Below are 26,014 nucleotides of genomic sequence, written 5' to 3'. Positions count from 1 at the left end.
TTACCCATCATGTACTGTGCTCACTCACTATCCTAGAATCATAGAACCCCTACATTGTGGAAACAAGCCGTTTGGCCCAACCAGTCCACACCGACTCAGATCGTCCTACCCAATCAACCTCCTATAATCCAGCTAATCTACACCTCCCTGAACACTGTGGGCAATTTAGCACGGCCAATCCACCTAGCCTGCACATCTTTGGACTGTGGGAGGAAGCCCACGCAGACACGGGGAGAATGTGCAAACTCCACACAGACAGTCGCCCAAGGGTGGAATCGAACCAGGGTTCCTGGCCCTGTGGGGCAGCATGCTAACTCCTGCACCACTGTACTGCCCCTGTACCTGAACATATGCACCTGGAGCAATTTTGCCAACTGCCCCAATTCCCTCAAAAATCAATCTTTTACAAATTCCAAAAACGTGTCACTATGTTCTCCTTACCTCAATTTTGCACTCAAAACATGAAAGAGCATTTTGACCCAGCTTTATCACCATTTTTCTGCTGTTTACTGCACTGGGGCAAAATTAACAACTTAACTCACAGCTGCCAGCCATTACAAAGCCAATTTTATTTACACCTCTCTAACAGAGAGGGCATATGCAAAACAAAATGCTCAGATCGTGCAACATATTACAGCATGGATAATCTACATCAAAATTAACATGAAACAATGTAAAGACATAGCATTACGGTGACTTTAGAGCAGCTCTGTGGTCTGATAGTGTCTCATTACAGAGAGAGAACCTGGGATAGTTTAATCCAATAATCACCAAACCTCAGGCAAAGGGAGAGGTAGAGAAGTAGAGCTCCTCATGGTAACCTCAAATGGCACAGGAATTGAACCCATGCTATTACATCACAAACCAGCTGTCAGGCCAACTGAGCTGACACCCAAAAGGCATGGTAGAATAAAATGTACAGCAAAAAAATTGTCCCTCATTACTATTGTGCTAGACCAAATACTCCTATGTTCTAGTACATTTAAAAACAATAAACTATCAGTAAATCTCACTACTGGTTTCAGGAATGGGCAATAAACGCTGGCCTAACTCAAGAATTTCATGTCTCAAAAAAAAATTTAAAAAAGCACTGTAGCATAATTTAAGGATTGTTACCAATTTAACTCTTCCCACTTCTGTATGCTCTACATTAGGATCTTTTAATAAACAGCACACACACAGCCAGGTCTTATATGGATCCAAGTACAAGAAGAGTAATATTCACTTCTACTCTACTTCTACTAGTGTCAGCATAATACTCCTGATTGAAGTTGCAAGGTCACTGCATATTTATAAATTATAAGAAACCTAGTGTGCCTATCTCGGAGCCAGAAGGCCTTATTTCAAGTCCCATCTGCTCAAGAGAATGTCATAACACATCTGAACAGGTTGATTAAAAGATCTAAGACATCTAATTAGATATTACTAATAGCTAGCCCTCATTTTAAGCAGACAATTTTAATTTTAATGACAAATTTCAACAAGTTAGAAGCTACTACAATCAAGAATGGCAGGTTATTCCGGAAAGTTGCCAAATATTCCAAAGAAGCCCAATCAAGAGCTCCTTCAGCTAAGATCCACAACTAAGGTGCAAACTAAAAAATCTGATTGTAATGCAAAGTTCATCAAATTTTACACATCATTAAAAAGCACACTAATACTTGTGAAAGCAAAAAGAAAAGTGGAAAATAAAACTTTACAAATCCTGTTAAACGTCATCAAGTTCCAGTGCTTACTTACCACTTTAAAAAAATTGTAGTAGACAAACTTGAAGTACCTCAAGTGGAGCAACATTACAACTACAATTTAACTTGGAAAAACAAATCAAAAAGCCAAACAAGTAGAAAAAGCAACAAAAATAAATTTAGAGCTCATTCTATAAAATTGCATAACATTTGAGCACATTTTGTAAAAGTGTTTGAATGATAAGCAACACTTGAAGAATATGGCTTGAAATCTGAACGTGGTCAAATTTAGTGGATTTTAATGTATTTCCCAGAATAAGTGACATCATCTTATTAAATGCATATTATTTCAACAATAATACTATTGATGAAGGATCTAAGAACAGTCATCTTCATTTGTGACATGGCAACCATCTTGTAGTATTGTTGTTCCACTACTTCAGATTTCAAAGCAGTGACCTCTAAAACCCACACTTTGTTTACTTACCACAAGGACCTGGTTCAGCAATGTTCTGACTATCCCACAATGCCTGCACAGATGACAGTCGATCTGAAGGTTCCAGTGTCACTTTTTTCATTACCCTCCTGTTACATAGATGTAAAAGAAACAGATTATTCAGAATGCTTGATGGAGGGGAGTAGGTAAACCCCTAGGATATGGGGTAGACCGCTTGGTAGAGTGAAGTTGGAGGGATGTGGAGCAGAGATGAGTGGGAGGGGTTTTACTGAGTAGCTTGTGGTTACTGGAAGAAATAAATCTGCTTCTCTAGTCCCTCAAGCAATGTTTGAAAGGCAATCTTGCCTCTTTGCAGCTGATGGGTTTCCCACTTGGTCAAATTGAGTTAAAATCGAATGAGTGTCAAAATTAAGGCAGGCAGCCTTGTTGCAATATTTAAATCATCAATTTATTTGTTGAGAGCAGATTAGTTGCCTACCCCTCATTCTACTCCAATGAGAAGTAGAGGAAGTGGTTCAGTTTGGTTCCTGGTTCATATTTTGGCACTTTAACCTCTATTCAGATTGCAGATCACTGATTTTTAGAAACCAAGATTCAGCTTGAAGTTAACACCTCTACAAAATAAATGAAATAATGCTGTCAATTTTATTGCACACGAAATGTTTTAAGTTATTCACGTATATTAGCCACTCACTCATTCTTCATCAGAATATGAATGAATGTGGTAGTAACTGATTTATGGATTTTTATGGATAGAGAAACAGAACCATGGATGGTTTTAACGAAAAAAAAACGGAGGACAGCTCCCTTTAGAACAAGTAAAGGTTTTTGAGGAAAACCCAAACTCAGAAAAACACTTGTCTTTATCCGAATGAGATCAAAATCAGATGCAGGCAGATCCTGTAAAAAATACACAACTCCAACTAGTCACTATTTGATATTGTAACAAAGTTTTTTTTTAATATATTCACAGGATGAGGGTATCTCTGGGTAGGCTAGCATTTCTTGCCCATCCCTAAATTCCCAGAGGGCAGTTAAGAATCAACCATATTGCTGTGGGTCTGGAGACACACGTAGGCCAGACCAGGTAAGGATGGCAGTTTCCTTCCCTAAACAAAATTAGTGACCAGATAGGTTTTTTCCCTGACAGTCAACAATGGATTCATGGTCATCACTAGACTCTTAATTCCACGTTTTCTTAATTTTGAATTCAAATTCCACCATCTGCCATGGTGGGATTTGAAACCCAGCACATTACCTCAGTCTCTGGATTAACAGTCCAGAGATAAGATGACTAGGCCACTTCTTCCCTCTCATGTAATGCCATTCAGGCCATCACGCATTGCGCAGAGTTGTAAGAATTCTCCACAGAATCTACCAATCGCGTGAATAACTGCAGCTAGTGGATTAGGAGTTTGTACTTATTTAAGAGTTATTTGCTTAACATGCTGCTGTATAGTGGTTTCTGGTATCAGCTGTTCATTCAGTGAGGACGAAAATCCACATGTACCTGATGTTTAATTACAAAGTGACAAATCTTGAGATGTATTTCTGAGGTTAATTAGTCTCCGGGTAAGAATGGACAGCTGTACATGATTTGAATGAAGTCACTCTCCATGGCAAATTTAAATCAGATATCTAAAATAAAGACAGGAAATAAAATGCTGGAGAATACTTAGTAGATCTGACAGTAACTCTGTTTCTTTCCAGAGTTAATGCTTCAAGCTTATGACCTTTCATCAGAGCTGGGAAAAGTTAGAAATTTAATCAGCTTTAAACAAGTGAAACATCAGGGATAGGATAAGGTGTCAGATAAATTGGGAGATGCAAGAGATTAAATGACAAAGATTTGGTGGTGCAGGATCAAATGTGACAAGTACAGAATCAAAAAGTGTGTCTAAACATGCTATGAATGGCAGCTGCTCACCAGCTCTTTCGTCATTTAATCTCTCGTGTTCTTCATTTTATCACAGCCCCTGTGCTTTTTCCATTTTTGCCCCTTTCACTTGCTCAAATGTTACTTCCCTGGTTCTGATAAAAGGTCACTGTTCTCAAATATTAGCACTGTCTCTTTCTTCCATAACTGCTGCCAGACCTGATGAATATTTCCAGTTTTGTTTTCAGGTTTCCAGCATCTTCACTGGTCACAAATTTGGTACATTTAAGTCCCTGTTGATGACTAGCCAGCCACTCTGGCTCAGTAATAGCAATCTTCCCCACTGAGATCCAGATAGTTGTGCAATGCCATGCTTTCCTTAAGCATGGTAACCGTAGCTGGATAAGCAATGGTTCTCTCTGCATGAGCATTATCCTGTTTCAAACTTGGACATCCCAGTCATCCTATAAAAATCTTCTGCAGAGTGCATGCCTACAGGATAGCGTATAGCTCCCAGATCCAGTAAACCACGACTCTATCATATGGCTTCTCAGTGGTCTGGATACTCCATTCTGGTAATGGATTTGCACACAGACCACCCACCATGCTAAACAAAATAAATTAGAAAGTTTTGGGGATGGGGTGGGAGGAGAGGAGAAAGAACAGGATTGAATCTTTTATCAAGCCTTCGAGAGTCCAAGTACTTTACAGTTAATTAAGCATTTTTCAAAGTGTTGTCACTGTTACTATACTAGGAAAGATAAACTATTTGCACAAAAATTAGAAAAAATGCTATGAAAGGACAAAGAAGATTAATGAAGGAAGAGTGGTGGACATTGCCTATATGGATTTCAACAAGGCTTTGTATGGGAGACTGGTTAGCAAGGTTAGACCATTTGGACCACAGGGAGAGCTAGCCATGTAGATACAAAATTGACTTGAAGGTAGGAGACAAAGGGAGATGACGGAGGATTGGTTTTCAGATTGGAGGCCTGTGACCAGTGGTGTGCCTCAAGGATAGGTGCTGGGTCCACTGTATTTTTTTATCATTTATATAAATGATTTGGATGTGAACATAGGAGGAATGGTTAGTAAGTCTGCAGATGACGCCAAGATTGGTGATATCGTGGACAGTGAAGAAGGTTATCTCAGGAGGACAACAAGACCTTGATCAGATAGTCCAATGGGCTGAGGAGTGGCAAATGTAGTTTAATTTAGATAAATGCGACGTGTTGTATCTTGGTAAGGCAAATCAGAGCAGGACTTCAACAATTAAAGATAGGGTCCTGGGGAACGTTGCCAAAAGAGACCTTGGGGTGCATGTTCATAGTTCCTTGAAGGTGGAGTCACAGGTGGACAGGGTAGCGAAGAAGGCATTTTGTATGTTTGCCTTTATTGGTCAGTGCATTGAGTATAGGAGTTGGGATTTCACGTTGCAGCTGTACTGGACATCGGTTAGACCACTTTTCAAATATCGTGTTCAATTCTGCTTTCCCTGCTATAGGAAAGATGTTGATAAACTTGAAAGGATTCAGAAGATTTACAAGAATGTTGCCAGGGTTTGACGGTTTGAGCTGCAGGAAGAGGCTGAATAGGCTGGGGCTCTTTTCCCCGGAGCATCAAAAGTTGAAGGGTAACTTTATAGAGATTTATAAAATCATGAGGGGCACGGATAGGGTGAACAGCTTTTTTCCTCAGGATAGGGGAGTCCAAAATTAGACATCATAGGTTTAACGTGAGTGGGGAAAGATTTAAAAGGGACCCAAGGGGCAACATTTTCATGCAGAGATTGGTGTGTGTATGGAATGAGCTGCCAGAAGCAGTGGAGTAGGTTGGTACAACTACAACACTTAAAAGGCACCTGGATTGCTACATGAATTGGAAGAGTTTAGAGGGATATGGGCCAAATGCTGGCAAATGGAACATATTAATTTAGGATATCTGGTCAGCATGGACAAGTTGGAATGAAAGAATTATACAGCATGGAAACAACCCTACGATCCAAGGCAAGAAAAATAATATAGTTTTTTAAAGAAAGTGCATTGGAGGTGTGGCTGTGCAAATGCAAGGTGAAGAATGTGTCAGAGGATAATGTATATTAGAAATTTTATTTTCATGCGGCTATTCAAATTGAGAGAAAGCAGAACAATGGAATTAACAGTAAATGACACTGATAATGGTATGAGTAGACTAGGCTAAACAGCCTCTTTCTAGCCCAAAATATCTACGATACTAAAATGTCAGGGCTTCCAAAGTAAAATCAAGGAGCTGACAAAGAAAAATAAGCTGTTGCATTGGAACAAAAAAAAATTTTTTTGTGCTGAATGCCAATTAGGTTGAATTCTACTCGCAAGGCACTATTTGATGTTCTTGGACATCTCCTAGTAAGTTTTAGTGAACTCAATTTATTGAAAGTCTGCTACTTTCGTTTTTAATAAAAAAAAATCTGTGGGAACCCAGAAGATTAGGTCAATCTAGAAAAATTGCACTGTTCCTTTGTCCTCAAGCATCAATTTGTAAATATGGCACCAATACTATTTTCAAAATATCTAGCAAATGGTAGGTATGCTGGAATTTTTAAAAAAATAGATACACATCAACATTATGAGACTAGGAATTCCACAACAGTAAACAATAAAATTGAAGGTAGGAAGCATAAAAATTAACTGAGAACGGAGAAAAGATGAGCAAGGTGCATGAGCACATCAGCAACTTACATTAAAAATAACCGATCAGTCATTTAAGAATAAATAATAAAAAGGAAGTCAAATGAATGATGGGGTTGATTAGGAACCAAAAATAGCTCTCCTTGTGGAAACAAGTGGTATGGCTAATATGAAATTAGTACTTTGAAACCATTTTCTATAAAGCAGAGGAATCGCTAATATCACAGTGGGCTAGGAGATAATGGATAAACTTGATGGAATAAGAATAGATAAAGAAGGGGTAGTGAGCAAATTTTGAAATTTATTGTTCCCTTTCCAATTCAAATGGATGCAGGTGGAGCAGACCTACTGCTGAAAAAGCACAGCAGGTCAGACAGCATCTGTGGAGCAATGAAGTCAACGTTTTGGGCCGAAAACCTTCGCGAGGACTGAGGAGAGGGAGAGAAGCCCAGAAATAAATATAGGGAGGGGGTGGGAGCAGGGCCAGGGGCAGGGTAGGTGGGACGGAGACAGGTGGATGCAGGTAGGAGTTATTGTGGTTAGTCAGTAAGAGGGGTGAAGCGGAAAGGTGAATAGGAAGATGGACAGGTTGCGGGTGGAGAGATACACCTGATATTTCGCTTTGGGAGCTTACAGCCCAATGGCCTGAATATTGACTTCACCAGCTTCAAAATCTCTCCACCCCCAACTTGTCTATCTTCCGACTCACCTATCCGCTACACCCTTCCCACGGACTAACCACGATAACCCCCGACCTGCAACCACCTATCTTCATCCCACCTACCCTCCCCCCACCCTCTTTTTCTGGTCTCCCATCCCCCTCCCCAGTCCTGAAGGGGTTTGGCCTGGAAAATGGACTTCCCCACACATTGGACGCTGTCTGACCTGCTGTGCTTTTCCAGCTCCAAATTTAGTGAATCTAGTTTCCAGCATCTACAGTCCTTACTGTCTTCTGGACCAACTGCTGATTACGTTAGCAGGGTTAAATGCATTATAAATAAAATCACTTTCAATGGCCATTCTGCCCTTCAAGCCTACTCCACCATTCATCACAATATGGCTGATCATCCAACTCAATAGGCTGATCCTGCTTTCTCCCCATAACCTTGATTCCACTCACCCCAAGTGCTATATCTAGCCACCTCTTGAATACATTTAATGTTTTCGCATCAACTACTTCCTGTGGTAATGAATTCCACAGGCTCACCACTCTTTGGGTGAAGAAATGTCTCATCTCCATGCTAAATGGCCTATCCCGAATCCTTATAATGTTACCCCTGGTTCTGGACACACACACACACCATTAGCAACATCTCCTGCATCTACCCGGTCTAGTCCTTTCAGATTTTAAGTCTCTATGAGATTTCCCCCCTCATTCATCTGAACTCTAGCGAAAACAATCTTGACCTAGTCAGTCAATCTCTCCTCATACGTCAGTTCCACTGTCCCTGGGATCAGCCTGGTAAACCTTCACTGCACTCCCTCAACAGCCTCCTTCCTCAGGCAAGGAGGCCAAAACTGCACACAATATTCTAGGTGTGGCCTCACCAAAGCCTGTATAAGTGCAACAATACTTGTCTGCTCCTGTACTCAAAACCTCTCACAAATGAAGGCCAACGTACCATTTTCCTTCTATACCGCCTGCTGCACCTGCATGCTCACCTTCAGCAATTGGTGCACAAGGACACCCAGGTCCCTCTGCACACTCCCCTCTCCCAATTTACAGAAAGAGGCTCATAAAGGCAAAAGTAAGGCTGCATTTTTAGAAGGTAAATGAAGAAAGGCACGTAGTGATGGTACAGAGTTCCTGCAGTCTAGAAAACAAAACTGCAATGCAAAATTGTTCAAATATGCATTATGGCCAACAGTTCAAGGATATTACTCATAACAGAGAGGAGTACCTTGAATTAGCGTAAGAAACATTGAGGGCAGGTATGACGTTGAGGGCGACCCTGACAGAAAGGCAGACATACTGCTGATGTACCATACAAAAGTCAGAACTAAGGCTTTCGAATCCATTACCTGGAGAAAGCCACCCTTGATCAGCTAATGCGATGGTCAAATGTAACTGTGGGAATGAAAGGTGAGTGCGCGTGCGGGTCAGAGTGAGCAGGCTCGCGCACGAAAGAGAGATAGCGCGCGAGAGAGCACAAAAGCACGCAAAAGAACACAAGCATGTGCCAGATAAAGCACAAACGTGCAAGTTTTTCCAATATGCAACTCCACATCACCCCCATTTCCTTTCTTCTAACTGTTCACACGTAAACATTTCTCTAAACTCTTAGTTGTCACAGTCCTAAACTTCAAACTATGAAAACAATATGTGACATGCCACGAAGATAATTCGGGTGCTCAGGATGCATACAACTTCAATTATTTAAAACAGAAAATTGGGATCCTTGCCATTGCTGAATGTACATTAAAATTAATTCTACTGGTGAGATATAGTGATACTCATGCATATCACCTAGAAGGCCACTAATAGGTTCCAGAAACCTGGGGGTTAATTGGCAAACTGCCACTTGAATCTTACATACAAAGGCATGCCAGTGCCTAAAAAAGGAGCGGCTATTTAAAGAAAACGTTTCACTGTCTCTTTTCATTTTCAAGCTTCAAATTTGTGTATTTGGCAACAAATGCGTTTTTAAAAATCGAGCCAGCAAATACTGATTGGTACTATATTTTTCTCTTTAAAAAGGCCGATTTCCTCCCACAGTCCAAAGAATGTGCAGGTTAGGTGGACTGGCCATGCTAAATTGCCCGTAGTATCCAGGGATAAGTAAATTAGGTGGAAGAGCCATGGGAAATGCAGGGTTACATGGATAGGGTAGGGGGTGAATCTGGGTGGGATGCTCTTCGGAGAGTCAGTGTGGACTTAAATGGACCAAATGGCCTGTTTCCACAATGTAAGGATTCTATGAAATAATTCTACGGCCATTCTTGTTCTGAAGTTAGGGATTGCACACTAACAGAGAACCAAATTCGATATAGAAAATATAGAAGACAATTGAAAAAGGAAATCAGAGGAGTAGAATGCAAGAGAATATGTTAATAGTTAACCTAAAAAAAAAATCTAGAAGTCTTTTTATAAATATATCAGTAAATGGGTGGTCAAAGAAATGGTGGGGTCATTTAGAGACCAAATGGGAGCTCTTTTTGTGGAGCTGAAGGCTAAGTACTAAGCAAGTTCCTCACATCTACAGTGGAAGTCCATCAAAACAGTTTGTCAGGGCCTAAAAATTGATTTCACAGATGCATGATCCCATTCCAGGTGTTCACAAGCAAACGGAGAGGAAAGAGTGAACTATGTGTGGTAGGATTTGGAGCCTAGGGAGGAGTCAAAGCCAAGGTGAGTGTCAGGAGCCACGAGACCCCACGCTATAGCAAATTCACAGTATATTGATCCAAATTATAGCGAATGTCTACCATATTTTCAGGAAAAATGCTGTACAGAATAGTTACATAATACAAGTCTATTCAGTTTGTCAACTGATGCTCTGAAACAGCAACTCAGATAGTCCAATGCCCAATTCTCTTCCTTCAGGTGGTTACCCACCTCCTTTCTGAAAGTCTAGATTCAATTACTTTCACTACACCCTCAAATAATCTACTACAGGTGTTTATATGAAACAAGGAAAAGGAGTAGGTCTTTGAGACTGCTCCGTTATTTTTAATAAGATCATGGCTGAGCAGATCAACTTAACTCAACATTCCTGCATACTCCTGATAATTTTTCATCCCCTTGGTAATCACAAATCTACCTACCTCTGCTATTAATTTTATAAATTATATAAAAGTTATACATATTTAAGAACCTGCATTCACTGCCTTTTGAGGAATTCCAAAGACTCAACCTGTAGAGAAAAAAAAAAATGCTTCCTCATCTTACTCTTAGAAGGGGAAATATCTTTTCCACATAGACCTGGTCAAGTCCCCTCTGAATTTTATATGTTTCAATTAAATCAACCGACTCTTCTAAACTCTAGAGGATACACACCTAGTCCGCCTAGCCTTTCCTCATTAGGCAATCTGCTCATTTCAGGTATTGGACTAGTAAACCTTCTCTGAACCACTTCCAATGCATTAACATCCTTCTGTAAGTAGAATGCTCTAATATGCTCTGTATAAATGAAGCGTAACCTCACTAGTCTTTCATTCAATTTCCCTCGAAAAAAAATAAAATTCTATTAGCTTTCCTTATTACTTCCTATATCTACATATTAACATTCTATGATTTATCCACTAGGACAAGCAGATCTCTCTACACCAGAGCTCTGCACCCTCTCATCTAGATAGTTTGCTATTTCTTTAAAAAACTCTTTCTGCCAAAATGGACAGTCTCACACTTCCTCACATTGTACTCCATTTGCCAGATTTTTGCCCACTCATTTAATCGATCCATATCCTTGTAGGGTCATCTTCACAAATCACTTCCGACCTACATCAATCCTACCCACTCATTCCCAACAACTTTGTAGTTTGCAACTACTGTTGGAGGGAATGTTTAAATGAACTTGACTGAAAAACAGGAACCAGGGTATAGCATTAGAAAGGATGCACAAGGTACCCAAGAATTGAAAGAAGCAGATATCTTACTATTTTAAAAATATAGAGCTATGAGGTACAGTCAGATTAAGGTGTAAAGTAGATTTAGAGAGCATCATTACTACCCCATGAAAATGTGGTAAATAAGGTCATGGAAGTCCAGACAGAAATAGCCTCGTGGGGATATTATACCATAATGATAACGGAGACTTGGCTCAGGAAAAAAAGGACAACATTGGCTTTTAAAAATTCCTGGATACAAGGTGTTCGGGAAAGTTAAGAGATGGAAACAAAAGTGACCAATAATTAAATAGAACACTACAGGGCTGGAGAGATGTCCTGAAGTAGTCAAGGACTGATCCCATTTTGTCAGAACTAAGCAGGAAGAAAAGCGTCATTACACTATGTTGTGTACTTTATAGGCCACAAACTAATGGGAAAGACATGCAGAATAATTTTTTTGGCTAACTTAAAAAGATGTCCAAAAAGTAGAGAATAGTGATAATAGGAGGCTTTCCTAATATAGATTGAAATTGCAATAATTGTAAGGCACTGAGGGGGGAGAAGAATGGGTGAGATGTAATCAGGAAAATTTTCTTGACCTATACATTTCTAGTCCAATAAGGAAACAGGCTTCGCTGGATCTGGTTCTGGGAAACAAGGCGACGCAGGTGGATCAAGTATCAGTTGGTGAACTTTGATCATAGTATTATAAACTGTAGATTAGCAATGGAAAATGACAAAGAACAAACTAACTTTGAGACTGACAGATAGCATGAAAGAGAATTCAGAAATCTTCTACAAGCATCTCAACAGCCAAAGGGTGGCAAGAGAAAGATCAGAACTAATTAAGATCAGAAAGGGGATCTACACACGAAGACAGAAACCATGGTTAAATGGTCAATAAGTGCACTGCAATCCTCTTTAGCAAGTGCCACCAAAGTCATAGTGAAAAACGAAGATTGTTGGGATACTAGATTGTACATGTTGGTAAAAACAAAAAGGAGGTACTGAACATGCTGGCTGATCTTTAACGTTACTAAGTCAACAGGACGAGATGAGAGGAAAATGCTATGGTAAGGCAGTCTAGAAATTGAGGAGATACTGACCATAATCTTCCAATCTTTCATAGATACAGAGATGATGCCAAAGGGCAAGAGAATTTCAAACTATTGTTCAAAAGGGGATGCAAGAACAAACACAACAGCTACATACCAATTAGTTTAACTTTATTGGTGGTAAAGCTTTTCAAAGTAACAAACTGGGACAAAATTAACAGCTACTTGTACAAGTGCAAGTGAATTGGAGAAGGCCTACAGCACAGATTTGTTAAGGGCAAATTGTTTTAGCTGACTTGACTGAGTGTTTGATGAGGTGACAAAATTGTCTGAAGTCAATATCTTTGATATGGTGTGTCAAAGCTTCCAAAAATCTCAGATACAGATTTTGGCATGCAGGGCACAATTTCAAAAGTTTCACATGGCAAATATTTCAAATTACTGTGAACCATGCGGAGGGCAGTAACAGTCTTCAAAAAGGATTCTGGAAGGCAGATGAAGTCCACTGACATTTCGTAAATTAATTTTATCACAGAAAACTTTGAAGATGGCAAGGCAGGTTGAGGAAAGGTTTAGGAAAAGTGAACTTTATAACAGGTACACAGAGTACACAAGCAAGTTTCCAAAATATTGGTTTAGCCACAACTGGCGAACTGTGCCTAATCTGGGCACGGCACTTTAGCAGTATGAGAAAAGTCTTTTGTATACTCTAAGATTAAGAGAATGGCTCCAAGGAGGAGAGAATTTAGTTAAGTCAATACAGTATTTTCTTCTCCTGAGAGAAAATCGATAGGAGATTTGATAAAGGTGTTCAAAGTCATGAAGGATTGAGGCACAGTACAGAAAAACCCATCTCAATAGTGGAAGGGTTCAAAAACCAGAGGACGCTGATTTAAGAAAAAGAGCAACAGAATTAACATTGACATGCAGGCAAACAGTAATGCAAGAGGTAACAATGAAACTGGATAACTGGATAACTGGATAACTAAGGTAGGCCAAGTAGAAAAATCATCAAATTCACATGGGATGCTTCACAGATCACTGCGCATAAAACTAAGATAGCAGAGGCTGTTCCGTAATCTTCTAGTCCTCCTTGAAATAGCAGTACTGACTGAAGAATTAGAAACGTTACCACCCTGATCCAAAATGGAGAGAGATGAATCTGATAATTCCAGATCAGTCAGTCCAATGGCAGTAAAGGGAAAAGTTTGGGAGACATTAATCCAAGACAAATTTAATTGTAACTTGAAGAAATATAGATCAATCAGCCAGCACAAGTTGTTAAAGGTAAATCACGCCTGGCTAGCTTAATTGAAAATTATCACCAAACAGAGTCAGAGTTACATAGCATGGAAACAGACCCTTTGATCCGACTAGTCCATGCTGACCATATCCCCAAATTAAACTAGTTCCACCTACCTGCATTTGGCCCATATCCCTCCAAACATTTCTTATTCATGAACTTATCTAAATAGTTTTTAAATGTTCTAACTGTACCTGCATTCACCACTTCCTCTGGCAGTTCATTCCATACACTAAAAAAAAGTTGCCCCTGATGTCTTTCTAAATCTTTCCCCTCTCATCTTTAAAAATGCCCCCTAGTTTTGAACTCCCCCCACATTAGGGAAAAGACTTCTGTTATTCACCTTATCTATGTCCCTCATGCTTTTATAAACCTCTATAAAGGTCATCCCTCAACCTCCTACATTCCAGGGAGGAAAGTCCCAGTCTTTCCAGCTTATTTTTATAACAAATCCTCCATTCCCGGCAACATCCTGGTAAATCTTTTCTGAACTCTCTCCAACTTAATAATATCTCTTCTACAACAGGGAGACCAGAACTGTACACAGTATTTCAGAAGAGGCCTCACCAACATCCTGAACAATCCCAACATGATGGCTCAACTTCTCTATTCAATGGTCTGAGCAATGAAGGCAAATGTGCGAAAGGCCTTTTTAACGAGCCTATCTACCTGTGATGCAAATTTCAAAGAATACGTACCTGAACCTCTAGGTCTCTCTCTGTTCTACAACATTATCCAGGGCCCTACCATTGATTGTGTAAGCTTATTTAGTGTTAAATAGGCTAATTAGCAAACTTGAAGTCCATTGATTGAAACAGTGTGGACAATAAATTGACTAAGAAGGCAGAGTTTAGTTTTGCATGGTTGCTTTTCAGGCTGGTGGGAAGTAATCACTAGTATTCCCCAGGAATTGGTATTTGCACCAATACTCCTGATATGTTATTCATGATATGGACTTGATTATACAGGGCATAATTTAAAAGTGCACAGATGATACAAATCTCTGAAATATAGTAAACAGTAAAATAATTCAAGAGGAAAGAGATTGGTGAAATAGATGGACACATGGATCATATACTTAACACAGAACAGCATCAAGTGATGAGTTCAGGTAGAAGTAATGGAAAGTATAACCAACTAGAAGGTTAAAATTTTAACTTGGGTGCAGCAACAGAGCAACTGGAGTTGAATTTACATAAATGTTTTAAGGTAGCACAGAAATTAAGATAAAGTATGCTAACTTTTGTAAATCTTGTTTAGGCCTCAGCTGAAGTATTGCCTCCAACTCTAGGCACCACAAAAAAAGATTGTGAAGGGGTTGGATCAGCTGCAATGAAAATTTACTAAAATGGTCCTAGGGATGAAGGTCTTCCATTACTTGGAGATATGAGTGAAGCATAGAATCCTAGATCCTACAACACAAAGCCATTTGGCCCACTGTGTCAATGTCCTGCACCAGCAATTTGCCTAGAGCCACTTGCCCACTATTTTCATAGAGTCCAGCAAACTTTTACTTTTCAGATGTTAGCAATATTGTCCATACAACAAAGGAGATTAAAGGAGAGATTTAAATGGTGTAATTCTTAATGATGAATGATTTTGATAAAGGTGAATAAGCAGAAGCTGTTATTAATGACAGCAGGATCAGTAACCACAGGTCATGGATTTAAGATATTTGGCTAAAGAAGTAGAGGAAAGCTGAGCAGCACAAGTTAAGAAGATCTGGAATGTATTTCCTGAAAGAGAGATAGAAGCAGATTAAAAGTATAATCAGCAAAAAGGGAACTGGATACAACTTCAACGCAGAAAACTGCAAGGTGACAGGTGAAGGATGGGCCTGGGATTTATTGAGATTTATCCTTCAAAGATCTGGCATAGGCACAATGGGCTCCCTGTGCCAGACCTTTCAGCAGTGAAACTAGGAAACACTTTCATTTGCAAAGGGTGGTAGATGTTTGGAACTTTTTCATAAATAGCAACTGATGATAGATCCATTGTTAATTTTAAACCTGAGATTGACAATACCTTTGGTTAACCAAACATTTAAGGTACATGGAGCTAAAACATACTCATGGTGTTAGATCACAGATCTATTATAATCTCACTGAGTAACAACAAAAGTTGGAGAGATAAGCAGCCAACTTCTGCTTCTCTGTACCATTAGATGGAATAAAGCGTGAAAAAGTAGCAACTTCAACAAGCCCTTCCGAACTTAAGATTTCTAAACAAAGATTTTCATCAAATGGATAGAGGTGTTTTTGTGCTTCGATGCTACAAAGGCCATGACACTAAAAAGAGTACTTACATTGGAGACACACCCGGAAGCATCTTCTTGAGGCATGATCCTAGGTTCCCCACTACTTCATTCACTTCTTCTGAAGAAGTTAGTTTCAAAGGAAAAGTGCATCGATCGGTTTCTACAACCAACTGAAAAACATCAAAACAACGTGTAAGCATTTCAGCACCACCCAAGTAAATCATGCACAAATTAGACAAACCCACAATGGAAACTAAGTACCTATGTACCTTGAATTATGGTTTTCTGCTATCCTTTTTCTTCTTACATCCAAAATTACAAGTCTGCTGGGTTGGCCTCACAGTAATATTTCGCAACAGGCTAACACTTTTTTTTTTTTATAAATGCCTTGATGTGATAACCCATCCCGAACTGCCCAGACAGCAGTTAAGAGTTACACTAAGTTCTGCAGAACGGTCACTGATCCTGAAACATTAACTCTGCTTTCATTCCACAGATGCTACCAGACCTGCTGAGTTTTCCCAGCAAATTTTCTTTTGAAGTTGGTGACATTCTTGTGTGCATGTTGCTGACACTGGATTTACAGCAACATAAAAGCAGTCCAAAGAGTTTATTGTAATAACTAAATGCTTAAACAGGTGTGCCTTATTAGCAGTACCTTCTCTCGGGAGTGTGTAAAAAAAAGTAATTGACTCCTCCTTCTCTTCAACTGCTACTAAAGTCAATCAATTCTGGAGCCTGGAGATACCCATCAGGTCTTCACAGATGTGAGATGACATGTTGTGGGAACTTTCTTCTGAGTTTTGGACCAAAAGCATTTCACAATCAGAGTCAGAGTCAATTTCCATCAGGTGACCCACTGCTACTGATATTTTATTCAATAGAACACTTAACTGGTCTCATCAGCTTTCCTTCATTAAACTGAAGGCAGGGTCAGGGAGTCCATTGGCTGTGTTTTGGACTAAGCTTTGACAACGGCAGGTATGACTTCCATGTAGGAGAGCTGTATAGTGATGCTCATTCAAGGGCAAGACCCCACTCATTAGGATTCTATTCAAAACTCTGATAGTCTCGTTGTAATTGCAAAGAACACCTGATACTCCCCTCTTTGGCAGCCACCTTAATGGTTCATTAATGTCTATTTTCTTTAAAAGTAGAGTTTTAATAATGATAATACCTTCTCGTCTTTACTGGGCATAGGACATATAACAGGACACTTGCACAATGCTAAAAACTTTGAAAACCAGAACTGACTAACTGTGATTCACTAAATTTATCCATGCAAAATTAACCAAATGTGGAATGAAATAAAAATTGTGACCAAATTACACTGTTTATAAAAGATACACAGATTGTTTTTCCTAATTCAAAGTGAAGGTGACCTCAGTTTCTCTAGTCTGGGAATTTAGCACAGTACCAGAGTAAATGCCATCAGCTGCTTCACAAAAATAATGTGCATTTTAAACAAGTCATTCCCCAAATTCATTGTAACCTGGACAATACTCAAATAGAATGTGCAACTCAAGGAAAGAAAGCATTTTCTAATCAACTTCAAAATGGCATTACACCGGATTTATCACAAGTGAAAGCAATGAAATGTTTTACAATTATACCATCATTGGGTCAATTTAACTTTGGAACACTGCTATTGTGAAATTACTTTTTTTTAATACCCATTACAGCTTCTCATCTCCATTCTCAGAGTTTTGCAAAACCTCCTCCCAAACATTTGATCAACGAAACATTTGTAAGTCTGTTCATCCACATTTGCCTCAAGCCTCATTAACTTTTTCCTTGCTACAACCAACAAGCAATCAAAACTGGATCTAGCAGTCCCCAAAGTCATAAATTTATAAAGAAATATTGTGGGTAGATATGCTAATTGTTTCAATACAGCCAAGTATCATAAGCAAACCAAATGCCTTGAATCAAAAAAGTGCTTCTGTTTAGAGTATGCAAAGCACAGACAAGTATCCTCCAAGATCTATTCTTCAGAATAGATTTAGATGTCCTCTGAGGACATGTAATGAAGAAATATTATACTGATATCAGCAATGCAAGCTGTAGTAAGCTTCAAAAAACTGTAAAAGGCTTTAAATTAGAATGCTGAGGGAGTTGTTCAGCTGACGATTCATCAGATCTTGTCTCAAATAATCCAGAGTGAATAATTTTAATGGACTTTGTAAAGTAGCGCTTGCAAAATAGAAGTATTTAATTAATTGCCTTTATCAATATACATTGCAACAGAATTTTCTGCTTTTGCAGTTCAAAGCGATTTGTTTCATGGCCTAATTGAAAACCAGGCCATCAAGTTCTCTTTCAATTACACCACAGATGGTCCAGACAGGTTATTGTGATGTGTTGGCTACGGAGGGTTAGCCATCAGATCAACGATATGGCCATTGTGTACATCTTGAAATTAAGTCAGAGTAACGAACTTAACCTCACAATGTATAATAATGATGTGCAATTCCAAATGATTACGTCAGAATCACAGGATTAAGTACAACAAGCTGGATAGCAGCAGAAGCTTGAACCAACTACTGAGAAAATATGCTCAGATCAAACTGTAAATAAAAAAAGTTCCTGAAGCAGTATTATTGAGGGAGAGTAAACAAAGTTATATACCAAATTCCGAAAATTGTAGACACTGTTGCAGAGCAGAAAACATGGGCAGCTAATCTGTATCCAGCAAGCTCCTAAACAGCAATGTGATACTGAACAGTTTTGTTTTGATTGATTGATTTATTGTCACGCACAAAATACAGTGAAAAGCTTTGTTTATGAGTGGTATGGGCAGATCACATCAAGCAAAAGATGCACAGATCAAAGAATTAGAGGCATGCAAGTTACATTATTTGAGGCTACAGTCCGTTCAACAGTCTGATAACAGCTGGAAAGAAGCTGTTCCTGAACCTGCTTGCGCCTGTTTGGGCTTTTGATGACAACGGTGATGGAGGGATAAATATTGATGAATAGATCAGGGATAAATATCTTGCTCTTCTCCAAAATAACGTCACAGCATCCTTTGTATCCAACGGAGCAGGTGAGTGGGGCCTTGGGTTAACATTCCATACAAAAGACAGTACTACCAATGGAGCAATGCTACCACAGTATTGTACTTGAGTGTTGGCCTTGATTTTTTTTGTGCTCAAGCCAAGGTGGGAATTAGAGCCAGAACCTTGTGATTCACAGCTAAGAATTGACTCCATATCTGTAAACATAATAGCCAAAAGGGCACCAGCAATCTGAGAAAGGGGAGGAATCAAAGGTGGATCCTGAGGCATAAGAATGGTTGCTGATACATCCAGTCTTCATTACTCTAAAGTTGACTTGAGAATACTGTTCTCATTTTGGTTGTCAATAAGAATGTTGTGCTCGAATCATTTTCTACATGTGATGCGGTTACTTGGTGTTTCCTGTTCTGGTACATTCCCGATTTGGCATCTGTTTCTTCACATTGTCATATCGTTGCATGGTAATATCAATATTATCGCGGTTCTGGACAATGCTTTGCGAGTATTACATCGTCTATCAGTTTTGTATTATAATTATACTTTTTCTTCAATGTTTAATTTGGGCAATTCTTTGCCTGCATTCTTCCTCATGCATCCTTCATTCTCCATGAATTGATTTCCTAACTCTTAGAAGTATCAAGAAATTATGACTGGGAAGAGTTATTTGTACTTGTCTGCCAAAGAATAATTCTGCTGCTGAAGAAATATTTGCACTGAGTATTGTCAATGTAAGACATAGCCCTGTGACATGCAAGTTTTGTTCAGTTTATTTTGCCAACGTTTTATAATTGACTACACCACAATACAGATATATTATTAGATGAGGTAGTCTGGTCAACTCTTCACTTATTGCACATTTTCCTGAATGGTCTTTCAGTGTACTGTAGCCTGTTTTTGAAACAAGTTCTTGTTATGTCCTTGGAAGAGGCTTCACACTGGAGTAATACTCACTCAGATAGCTTCTGAAGAAGGGTCCCAACCCGAAACATCAACTTTCCTGCTCCTCTGATGCTGCCTGGCCTGATGTGTTCTTCCAGCTCCATACTGTTATATCTTATGTCCTTAATAGGCTGAACTCTATGCACCAAATCTTATATTTTTTGGCTCAGCAACAGTTGTGGTCAGTTTTTGGAGGACTTTTCACTGCGAGACTTAGCAAGATTTCTCACCATATCTTACTTTAGCCCACCTCATTAACCATCTACCCCATTCCATCTTACCTTGTGCCATTCCCAGAAATTCAATGGACATCTGCCAAAAGGCCAGCATCCTTTACATATGAGCCATCTTTAAAAAAGGTGCTGATTACCAAGACATGCACTAACAACTCATCATTATTCCTCACCAGCAACATAATGGTACAGCAGCCACAAATTCATGCTGCCCATGGCACACAACCAGCATGGCTGACATTCTCTCACACATGTAACTCATTCTCTCATGGCACTTGCTATTTAAACTATTTGGCCCAAAAGGATGACCTGCCCTTATCTACATCCCATTTAAATAACCTCTCCAAACCACTGACTTCATCCCCAATGCCCACTGAAGACCCATAATTTGTTATTGTCCAGTAGGGGATCATCGCACACTTATTGGCAATTGGACAATTTCAAACATGAGCTTTTAGTTATATCCCAGTTCCTCAAGATAGAGTACATCATCTCATTGCCTGCTCCAATTGGGCAGAGCACATCACACCAGGATGCTGTGGCTCACACATGGTCCAGACTAAACTGGAGTGAACTTCCCACCCACTTTTCAGTGAGGTTCATCATCTTACTTAAGTGACATTTGCTAAACCGATGATTCCTTCCTCCCCAACACCCTTTGAAGTTTCAAAGTGATGGGTCACTTTTGGCCAACGTTTGCTTCTTTTCAAGTCATTGTTGCCAATTTCTGCATCACTGAGATGGCAATGCTAGATATGTATGACCCAATGTCATGGAGCAAATCACCTTTGACCTTCTTTAGAACCCTAAGCACATTCAATCTGTATGCATTGCAAATGGGAAAAAAGATGACTGCACATTAAATATGGCTGGAGTTTGCAAATGCATGCTTCATGTATTTTAACGTTCAGTGTCCTAGCAACCAATAGACGTGGATAATGTGCATTCACCCAAATTGACACCAACTCTGCCTACCCAGGGCATTGTCCCAGCCATTTTCCAGTTGCAGGTAGCATCTAGAGAATAGTCATGGCAGGGAATGGAGTGCATGGTGAATACCACCAGCACCAGACTCTACATGGTGACCAGGACATCCCCCAGAGCCTCCATGTCCCTCTTCACCTCACACTACCACAACAGCACATTACCACCAATCCTGCCCAAATGGAGACCCATTACATTGAACTTCACCTACCACTGTTCTCCCTGCCTTCTGGGCCTTGATATTACACGTCAATGATGCCCACAATTGCTGGTCCTGGATAATCCCCTCTGCGGAGGCCAGTGGTGGTCTCTAAAAGTAACTCCTTCTCCCACAACCTACTATGCATTCCAATGCTGGTCACGTTCTCCATCACCTGCAGACATGCCCCTGCTTTCAAAACCAACTAACCCCCCCCTCTCCTGCATTGTATATCCAATTCTTCTGAAGTTTAATAGCTATTCCCCAGACCATAATCAGATAAATCCCTTGGCAGGCCTGAGCAGAAGAATGAGCAAGGCCAAGTCCTTAGACTGTGGGCAGATTGCACCCATGGCTGACAGGCTCCCCACTTGACTGGATCAAGGACTAGCACCCACCCGCTTTCTGACATGGCCATTTAAATGTGAATAAATGTGTAGCACGTTTGCCATGCAGGCAGCACCCTGCCAACAACTCCTGTTGTGCCTACCATTGGGCTTTAATAAGGAATTTAACAAGCTACAATGCCCCTTGGTTCTCAACTCACCGCTGTCTAATAAACAACTTGCCTAAGGGCCAAAAAATAGTTAAAGGATACAGCAAATTGCTCCTGACATCAAGGTAGGCCTCCCTGGACCTCATGCAAAATCTCACCATAGTCAGCATTGATCAAATCTCTATTAAGTCTTCAAAAGGCTGGACTGGAGGTTTCTTGTAACTGACCAATAATGGGAAATTTGATGGGTACTGACCAGATGAGTTGCAATCCTGCTCCATGGATGTGCAGGTACTGTGAATTGATATTGCTTCTTTGTGGGGACTGGACCTAAAAAGCTTGGTATACTTCACTTTGACCAGACATAAATGGCAGAAAGGAATGTATTATTTCTGTAGCCAGACTCTTGGCTTGATCTGTCTCTAGACATTTTTCATGCAGATACAGTCAGATATCCAGTCTACTAGTATTTTGCCAGGTGTGGAAGGTTTGCATTCTAAAGAAAGGCTGGATAGACTAGGACTTTTCCCACTGGAGCATAGGAGATTGACATGTAACCTTATAGGGGTTTATAAAATCATGAGGGGTATAGACAGGATTAATGATGGGTGTCTTTTCCCTAGGATGGGGGACTTCAAGATCAGGGGGCTTTTTTTTTTTTTTTTAAAAAAAAGGTGAGGAGACAGTCTTGAGAAAGGTGACATTTTTCTTAATACACAGGAGGTTGGTTTGAGTGTGGAAGGAACTTCCTGAGGCAGCGGTGGTGGATGGGAGCACAGTTATAACGTTTAAAAGACACTTAGATAAGTACATGAATGGGAAAGGTTTGGTGAGATATGGGCCAGGAGCAGGCAGGTAGGACTAATTTAGTTTGGGATTATGTTCGGCAATGGACTGGTTGGACCAAAGGATCTGTTTTCATGCTGTATGAATCAATGACATGCTTGCCTCTGAAGAGGACATCTTTGACCACACTGCTCTCTGGAATGAAAATGTTTTTCAAACCTCTGCAAGGGTTCTGGCCACCTATCAATTTCCAAGCTTCCGTAATTGTTGCAATACATGATCTTTGAAATGTTTCTTGTTGCAGTGGCTAGCATGTATACTGTCAAAACCCATGAGGCCAAAATGCATATTATCTTCTATTTCAATATTGATGAGATCTATTTGCATTTCAAAAGAAAATGTGTGTAGCTTTGGATGAGTTGATTAAAGAATGTGAAAGATCAGATGTGACCTTGGAACAGCTTATAGCATGTGTCACAGTTGTAGCCTTGTATTTTGATGCATAAAATGCTATAGTCTTGGTGGTGCACTAATTACTAGTTTATCCAAGGTCATTGTGGACACTTCAAAGTTGGTTTCTATGGTAAAACTTTATGTAAACATATGAAAGCTTTGGAACCCCAAATCCAAAGCTAATATTTCCCCAACAAAATTCAAATAAATGAGCTGTGGGTGGCTTGCAAACAAAAGTATAGGCTTCTCTTTTTGTAGGTTTCTAGTCTAAGGTCTTTTGATGAGGCATTAGGCTCTAGCGCAGATTCCTCTGCGATCATCAGTGAGATAAATGGTATTGCTTTTTCAGAATTTCTAACAGAGGTGAAGCTTTCTACGCAAAATTCAGCATGTATGGCAAGACAATTGATCAAATCTAAGCAACACTTAATCTCAAAGGTCAAGCAATATACTGATGAAAAACAGTTGCTTTGTTGTAAATCAATGCTGCACTTTCAGCAATTGAACACTCATCCCTCAAAATGCAGCTTCCAGTAGGGGGTGCAAGTTTGAATCATGCTCTCGTGTTGTTTGGGCAAAAATAGCAGTTTCATCTGCTGTGCAGATGCGTCTTGAAATTTCATGAGTGACATGGTCCACATGTTGGAAAATAGCTTATCAGCAAAAATGGATGTTGTTGGAAACAGTACATCTCAAATTAAAGAATGGATCATTGATAACTCTCGAGCGATCTCAACCTCTCCTCTCAGCTGAGGCATGGCAACTCTCAGGTTAAACAACCACCTGTTGTCTCTCTCTAATGAGATCTGCTAAGACTACGGAGACTTTACCTTTTACCTTAAGTATGAGAATTTAATATGGGCATAATTTCAGTGCAGCATTTCACAAGTCTAAACCAACTCATATAGAGCCAACTTCTTTTAAAGCATGTGATGGAGCTCTGCAAGTATAGTTCTGGACCTTACAGATTATGCCATTTCTTTCCATTGTATCTAGTTGTACTTTCAGTTTACTCTAGATGTAGATGCTTCATCTACGTTGAATCAGCTACAGCTACGGAGGTGACAATGTTCTTTGTGATCTGTTGTCTTTACCATTGCTTTGTCAACACAGAAGATTTGTTAACCACAGTTTGGTTTCTGCACATCCGGTTGTTTACTATTGTTGGACCTGTGGTAACCTCAGTATAGATTATCTAGGATTACTATGCTATGTTGATGTAGCAACATTCATATGTGATGGATATCAGGAATGAAATCTCCAAGCTATTAAGAAATGAAATTAGCAATGGCCGGTTGAGCTACCACCTTCCACACACACTTCTCTGTATGCAAAGTGGCAGAATGATAGCACTTACATTTATAATTGAATTTTGTTCACAGTGTATACTATGTGATCTTGTAACTTATGGGAGAAATGATACTGAACAAACCTGATTCGCAACAGGAACCTGGCTGGATAGGTCATAATTAGTTTTGGGTTTTTTTTTTAAACAAAGTGATCTTTTATGAAAACATAAGCAGGCAATGTTGAAGTTTTGTTTTTAAATAAAAGAACAAAAATGTTTGTGAACAGATATTAAGATAGCCAAGGAAAAGCATCATTCTATTCCTTTGTAGCACAGATTCAAAGATTTTTCAGCACAGTTGAAATAATCTATCCACACTTTATAAATTGAGCTGAAATATCAGCTGTGTATCTGAATCAGTACATTCTGGTAGCTTACTATATTCACAGAATCATAGAATCCCTACAGTTGGAAGCAGACCTTTTGGCCCATCGAGTCCATACCGAACCCTCTGAAAAGTAGCCCACCCAGACTCACCCCATCCGCTGAAGCCCTGCATATACCATGGCTAATCCACCTCGCCTTCACATCCCTAGACACTGTGGACAACTTAGGATGACCCATCCACTTAACCTGTGCATCTTTGGACTGAGAGGAAACTACAGCACCCAGACGAAACCCACGCAGACACAGGGAGAATGTGCAAACCCCACACTGACAGTCGCCCGAGAGTTGATTCAAAGCCAGGTCCCTTTGAGTAGCAGTGCTAACCACTGAGCCACTATGCAGCTCCAATTGTTTCCACTCTAAGAATATCTAGGGTTGTCCTGTCAGCATGACTCAGCATAGACTATTTCCAAGGGGAAAGAAAGGTAGATTCTTTTTAATAACTTAATGGGCTTTATGTAATTAAAATTTGAAGTGAAACGTAGGCAACTCTTTCTTAATTGTTATGCTCCTTCCAGTGCTATACTATCCCTGTTGCAGCTTCAAAACCATTCTTTTCTCTATCTTTAAACTTCAAAAAAACTTCACATCTTTTCCTTTCCAACATTTTGGTCTAAGATTAATAACAACTTCTTATTGCAAGATAATTTTGTTACTTTGAACTCTTTTTCTTAGAAACACACATTAATCTGGGCTGCTATGGGATCTTCACCCTCATTCTTCTAAACTCCAGTGACTAATCTTAAAGGATCTAATCTTTCTTCATAAGTCAGTCCTGTCATCTCAGGAATTAGTCTGGTAAATCTCCATTGCCCTCCCTTCATAACCAGGACATCCTTCCTCAGATAAGGAAGCCAAAACTGCACACAGTACTCCAGGTGTGGTCTTACCAAGGCCTGTATAATTGCTGCTTTTGAACTGTAATCCTCTCACAATGAATTCCAACATACTATTTGCCTTCTTTAACACAACTAGTGTATAAGGAAATACAGTGTGGAGCTGGAGGAACACAGCAGGCCAAGCACCAGAGGAGCAGGAGAGTTAATGTTTCAGGTCGGGCCCCTCCTTCAGAAATGGGGGAGAGGAAAGGGAGCTCTGAAATAAATTGAGAGAGGAGGGGTGGGACTGGGGATGGTAGGTGGGATGGTGACAGGTGATTGCAGATAGGCAGTGGTGGGGATTGGTCAGTGAGGTAGGAGGAGCAGATAGGTGGGAGAGAAGATGGACAGGTTGTGTCAGGTTGAGGTGGCAGGGATGAGAGGGAGGGTTGTATGTGTTTATTTTGATGAAAATTATAGATTCATATGTGTTTTATTATTGTTTGT

General features: G+C 39.8%; 1 protein-coding gene across 1 annotated transcript in view; it reads right to left on the bottom strand.

Annotated features, from left to right (window-relative positions):
* Window positions 1–26,014, bottom strand: part of LOC109934313 (F-actin-uncapping protein LRRC16A-like) — a 403,104-nt gene that overhangs the window by 234,159 nt on the left and 142,931 nt on the right. The window contains exons 5-6 of the mRNA XM_048608843.1: window positions 15,896–16,017; window positions 2,173–2,270 (exon numbers count right to left, since the gene is read on the bottom strand). Of these exons, the coding sequence (XP_048464800.1) occupies window positions 2,173–2,270; window positions 15,896–16,017 (220 nt within the window). The remainder of the gene's footprint in view (window positions 1–2,172; window positions 2,271–15,895; window positions 16,018–26,014) is intronic.

Source organism: Rhincodon typus, chromosome 2 (genome assembly GCF_021869965.1).
Source record: "Rhincodon typus isolate 14 chromosome 2, sRhiTyp1.1, whole genome shotgun sequence".
Taxonomy (NCBI): Eukaryota; Metazoa; Chordata; class Chondrichthyes; order Orectolobiformes; family Rhincodontidae; genus Rhincodon; species Rhincodon typus.
Note: the sequence above shows the minus strand (reverse complement) of the source record. Positions and strands in the feature narration are given on the sequence as shown.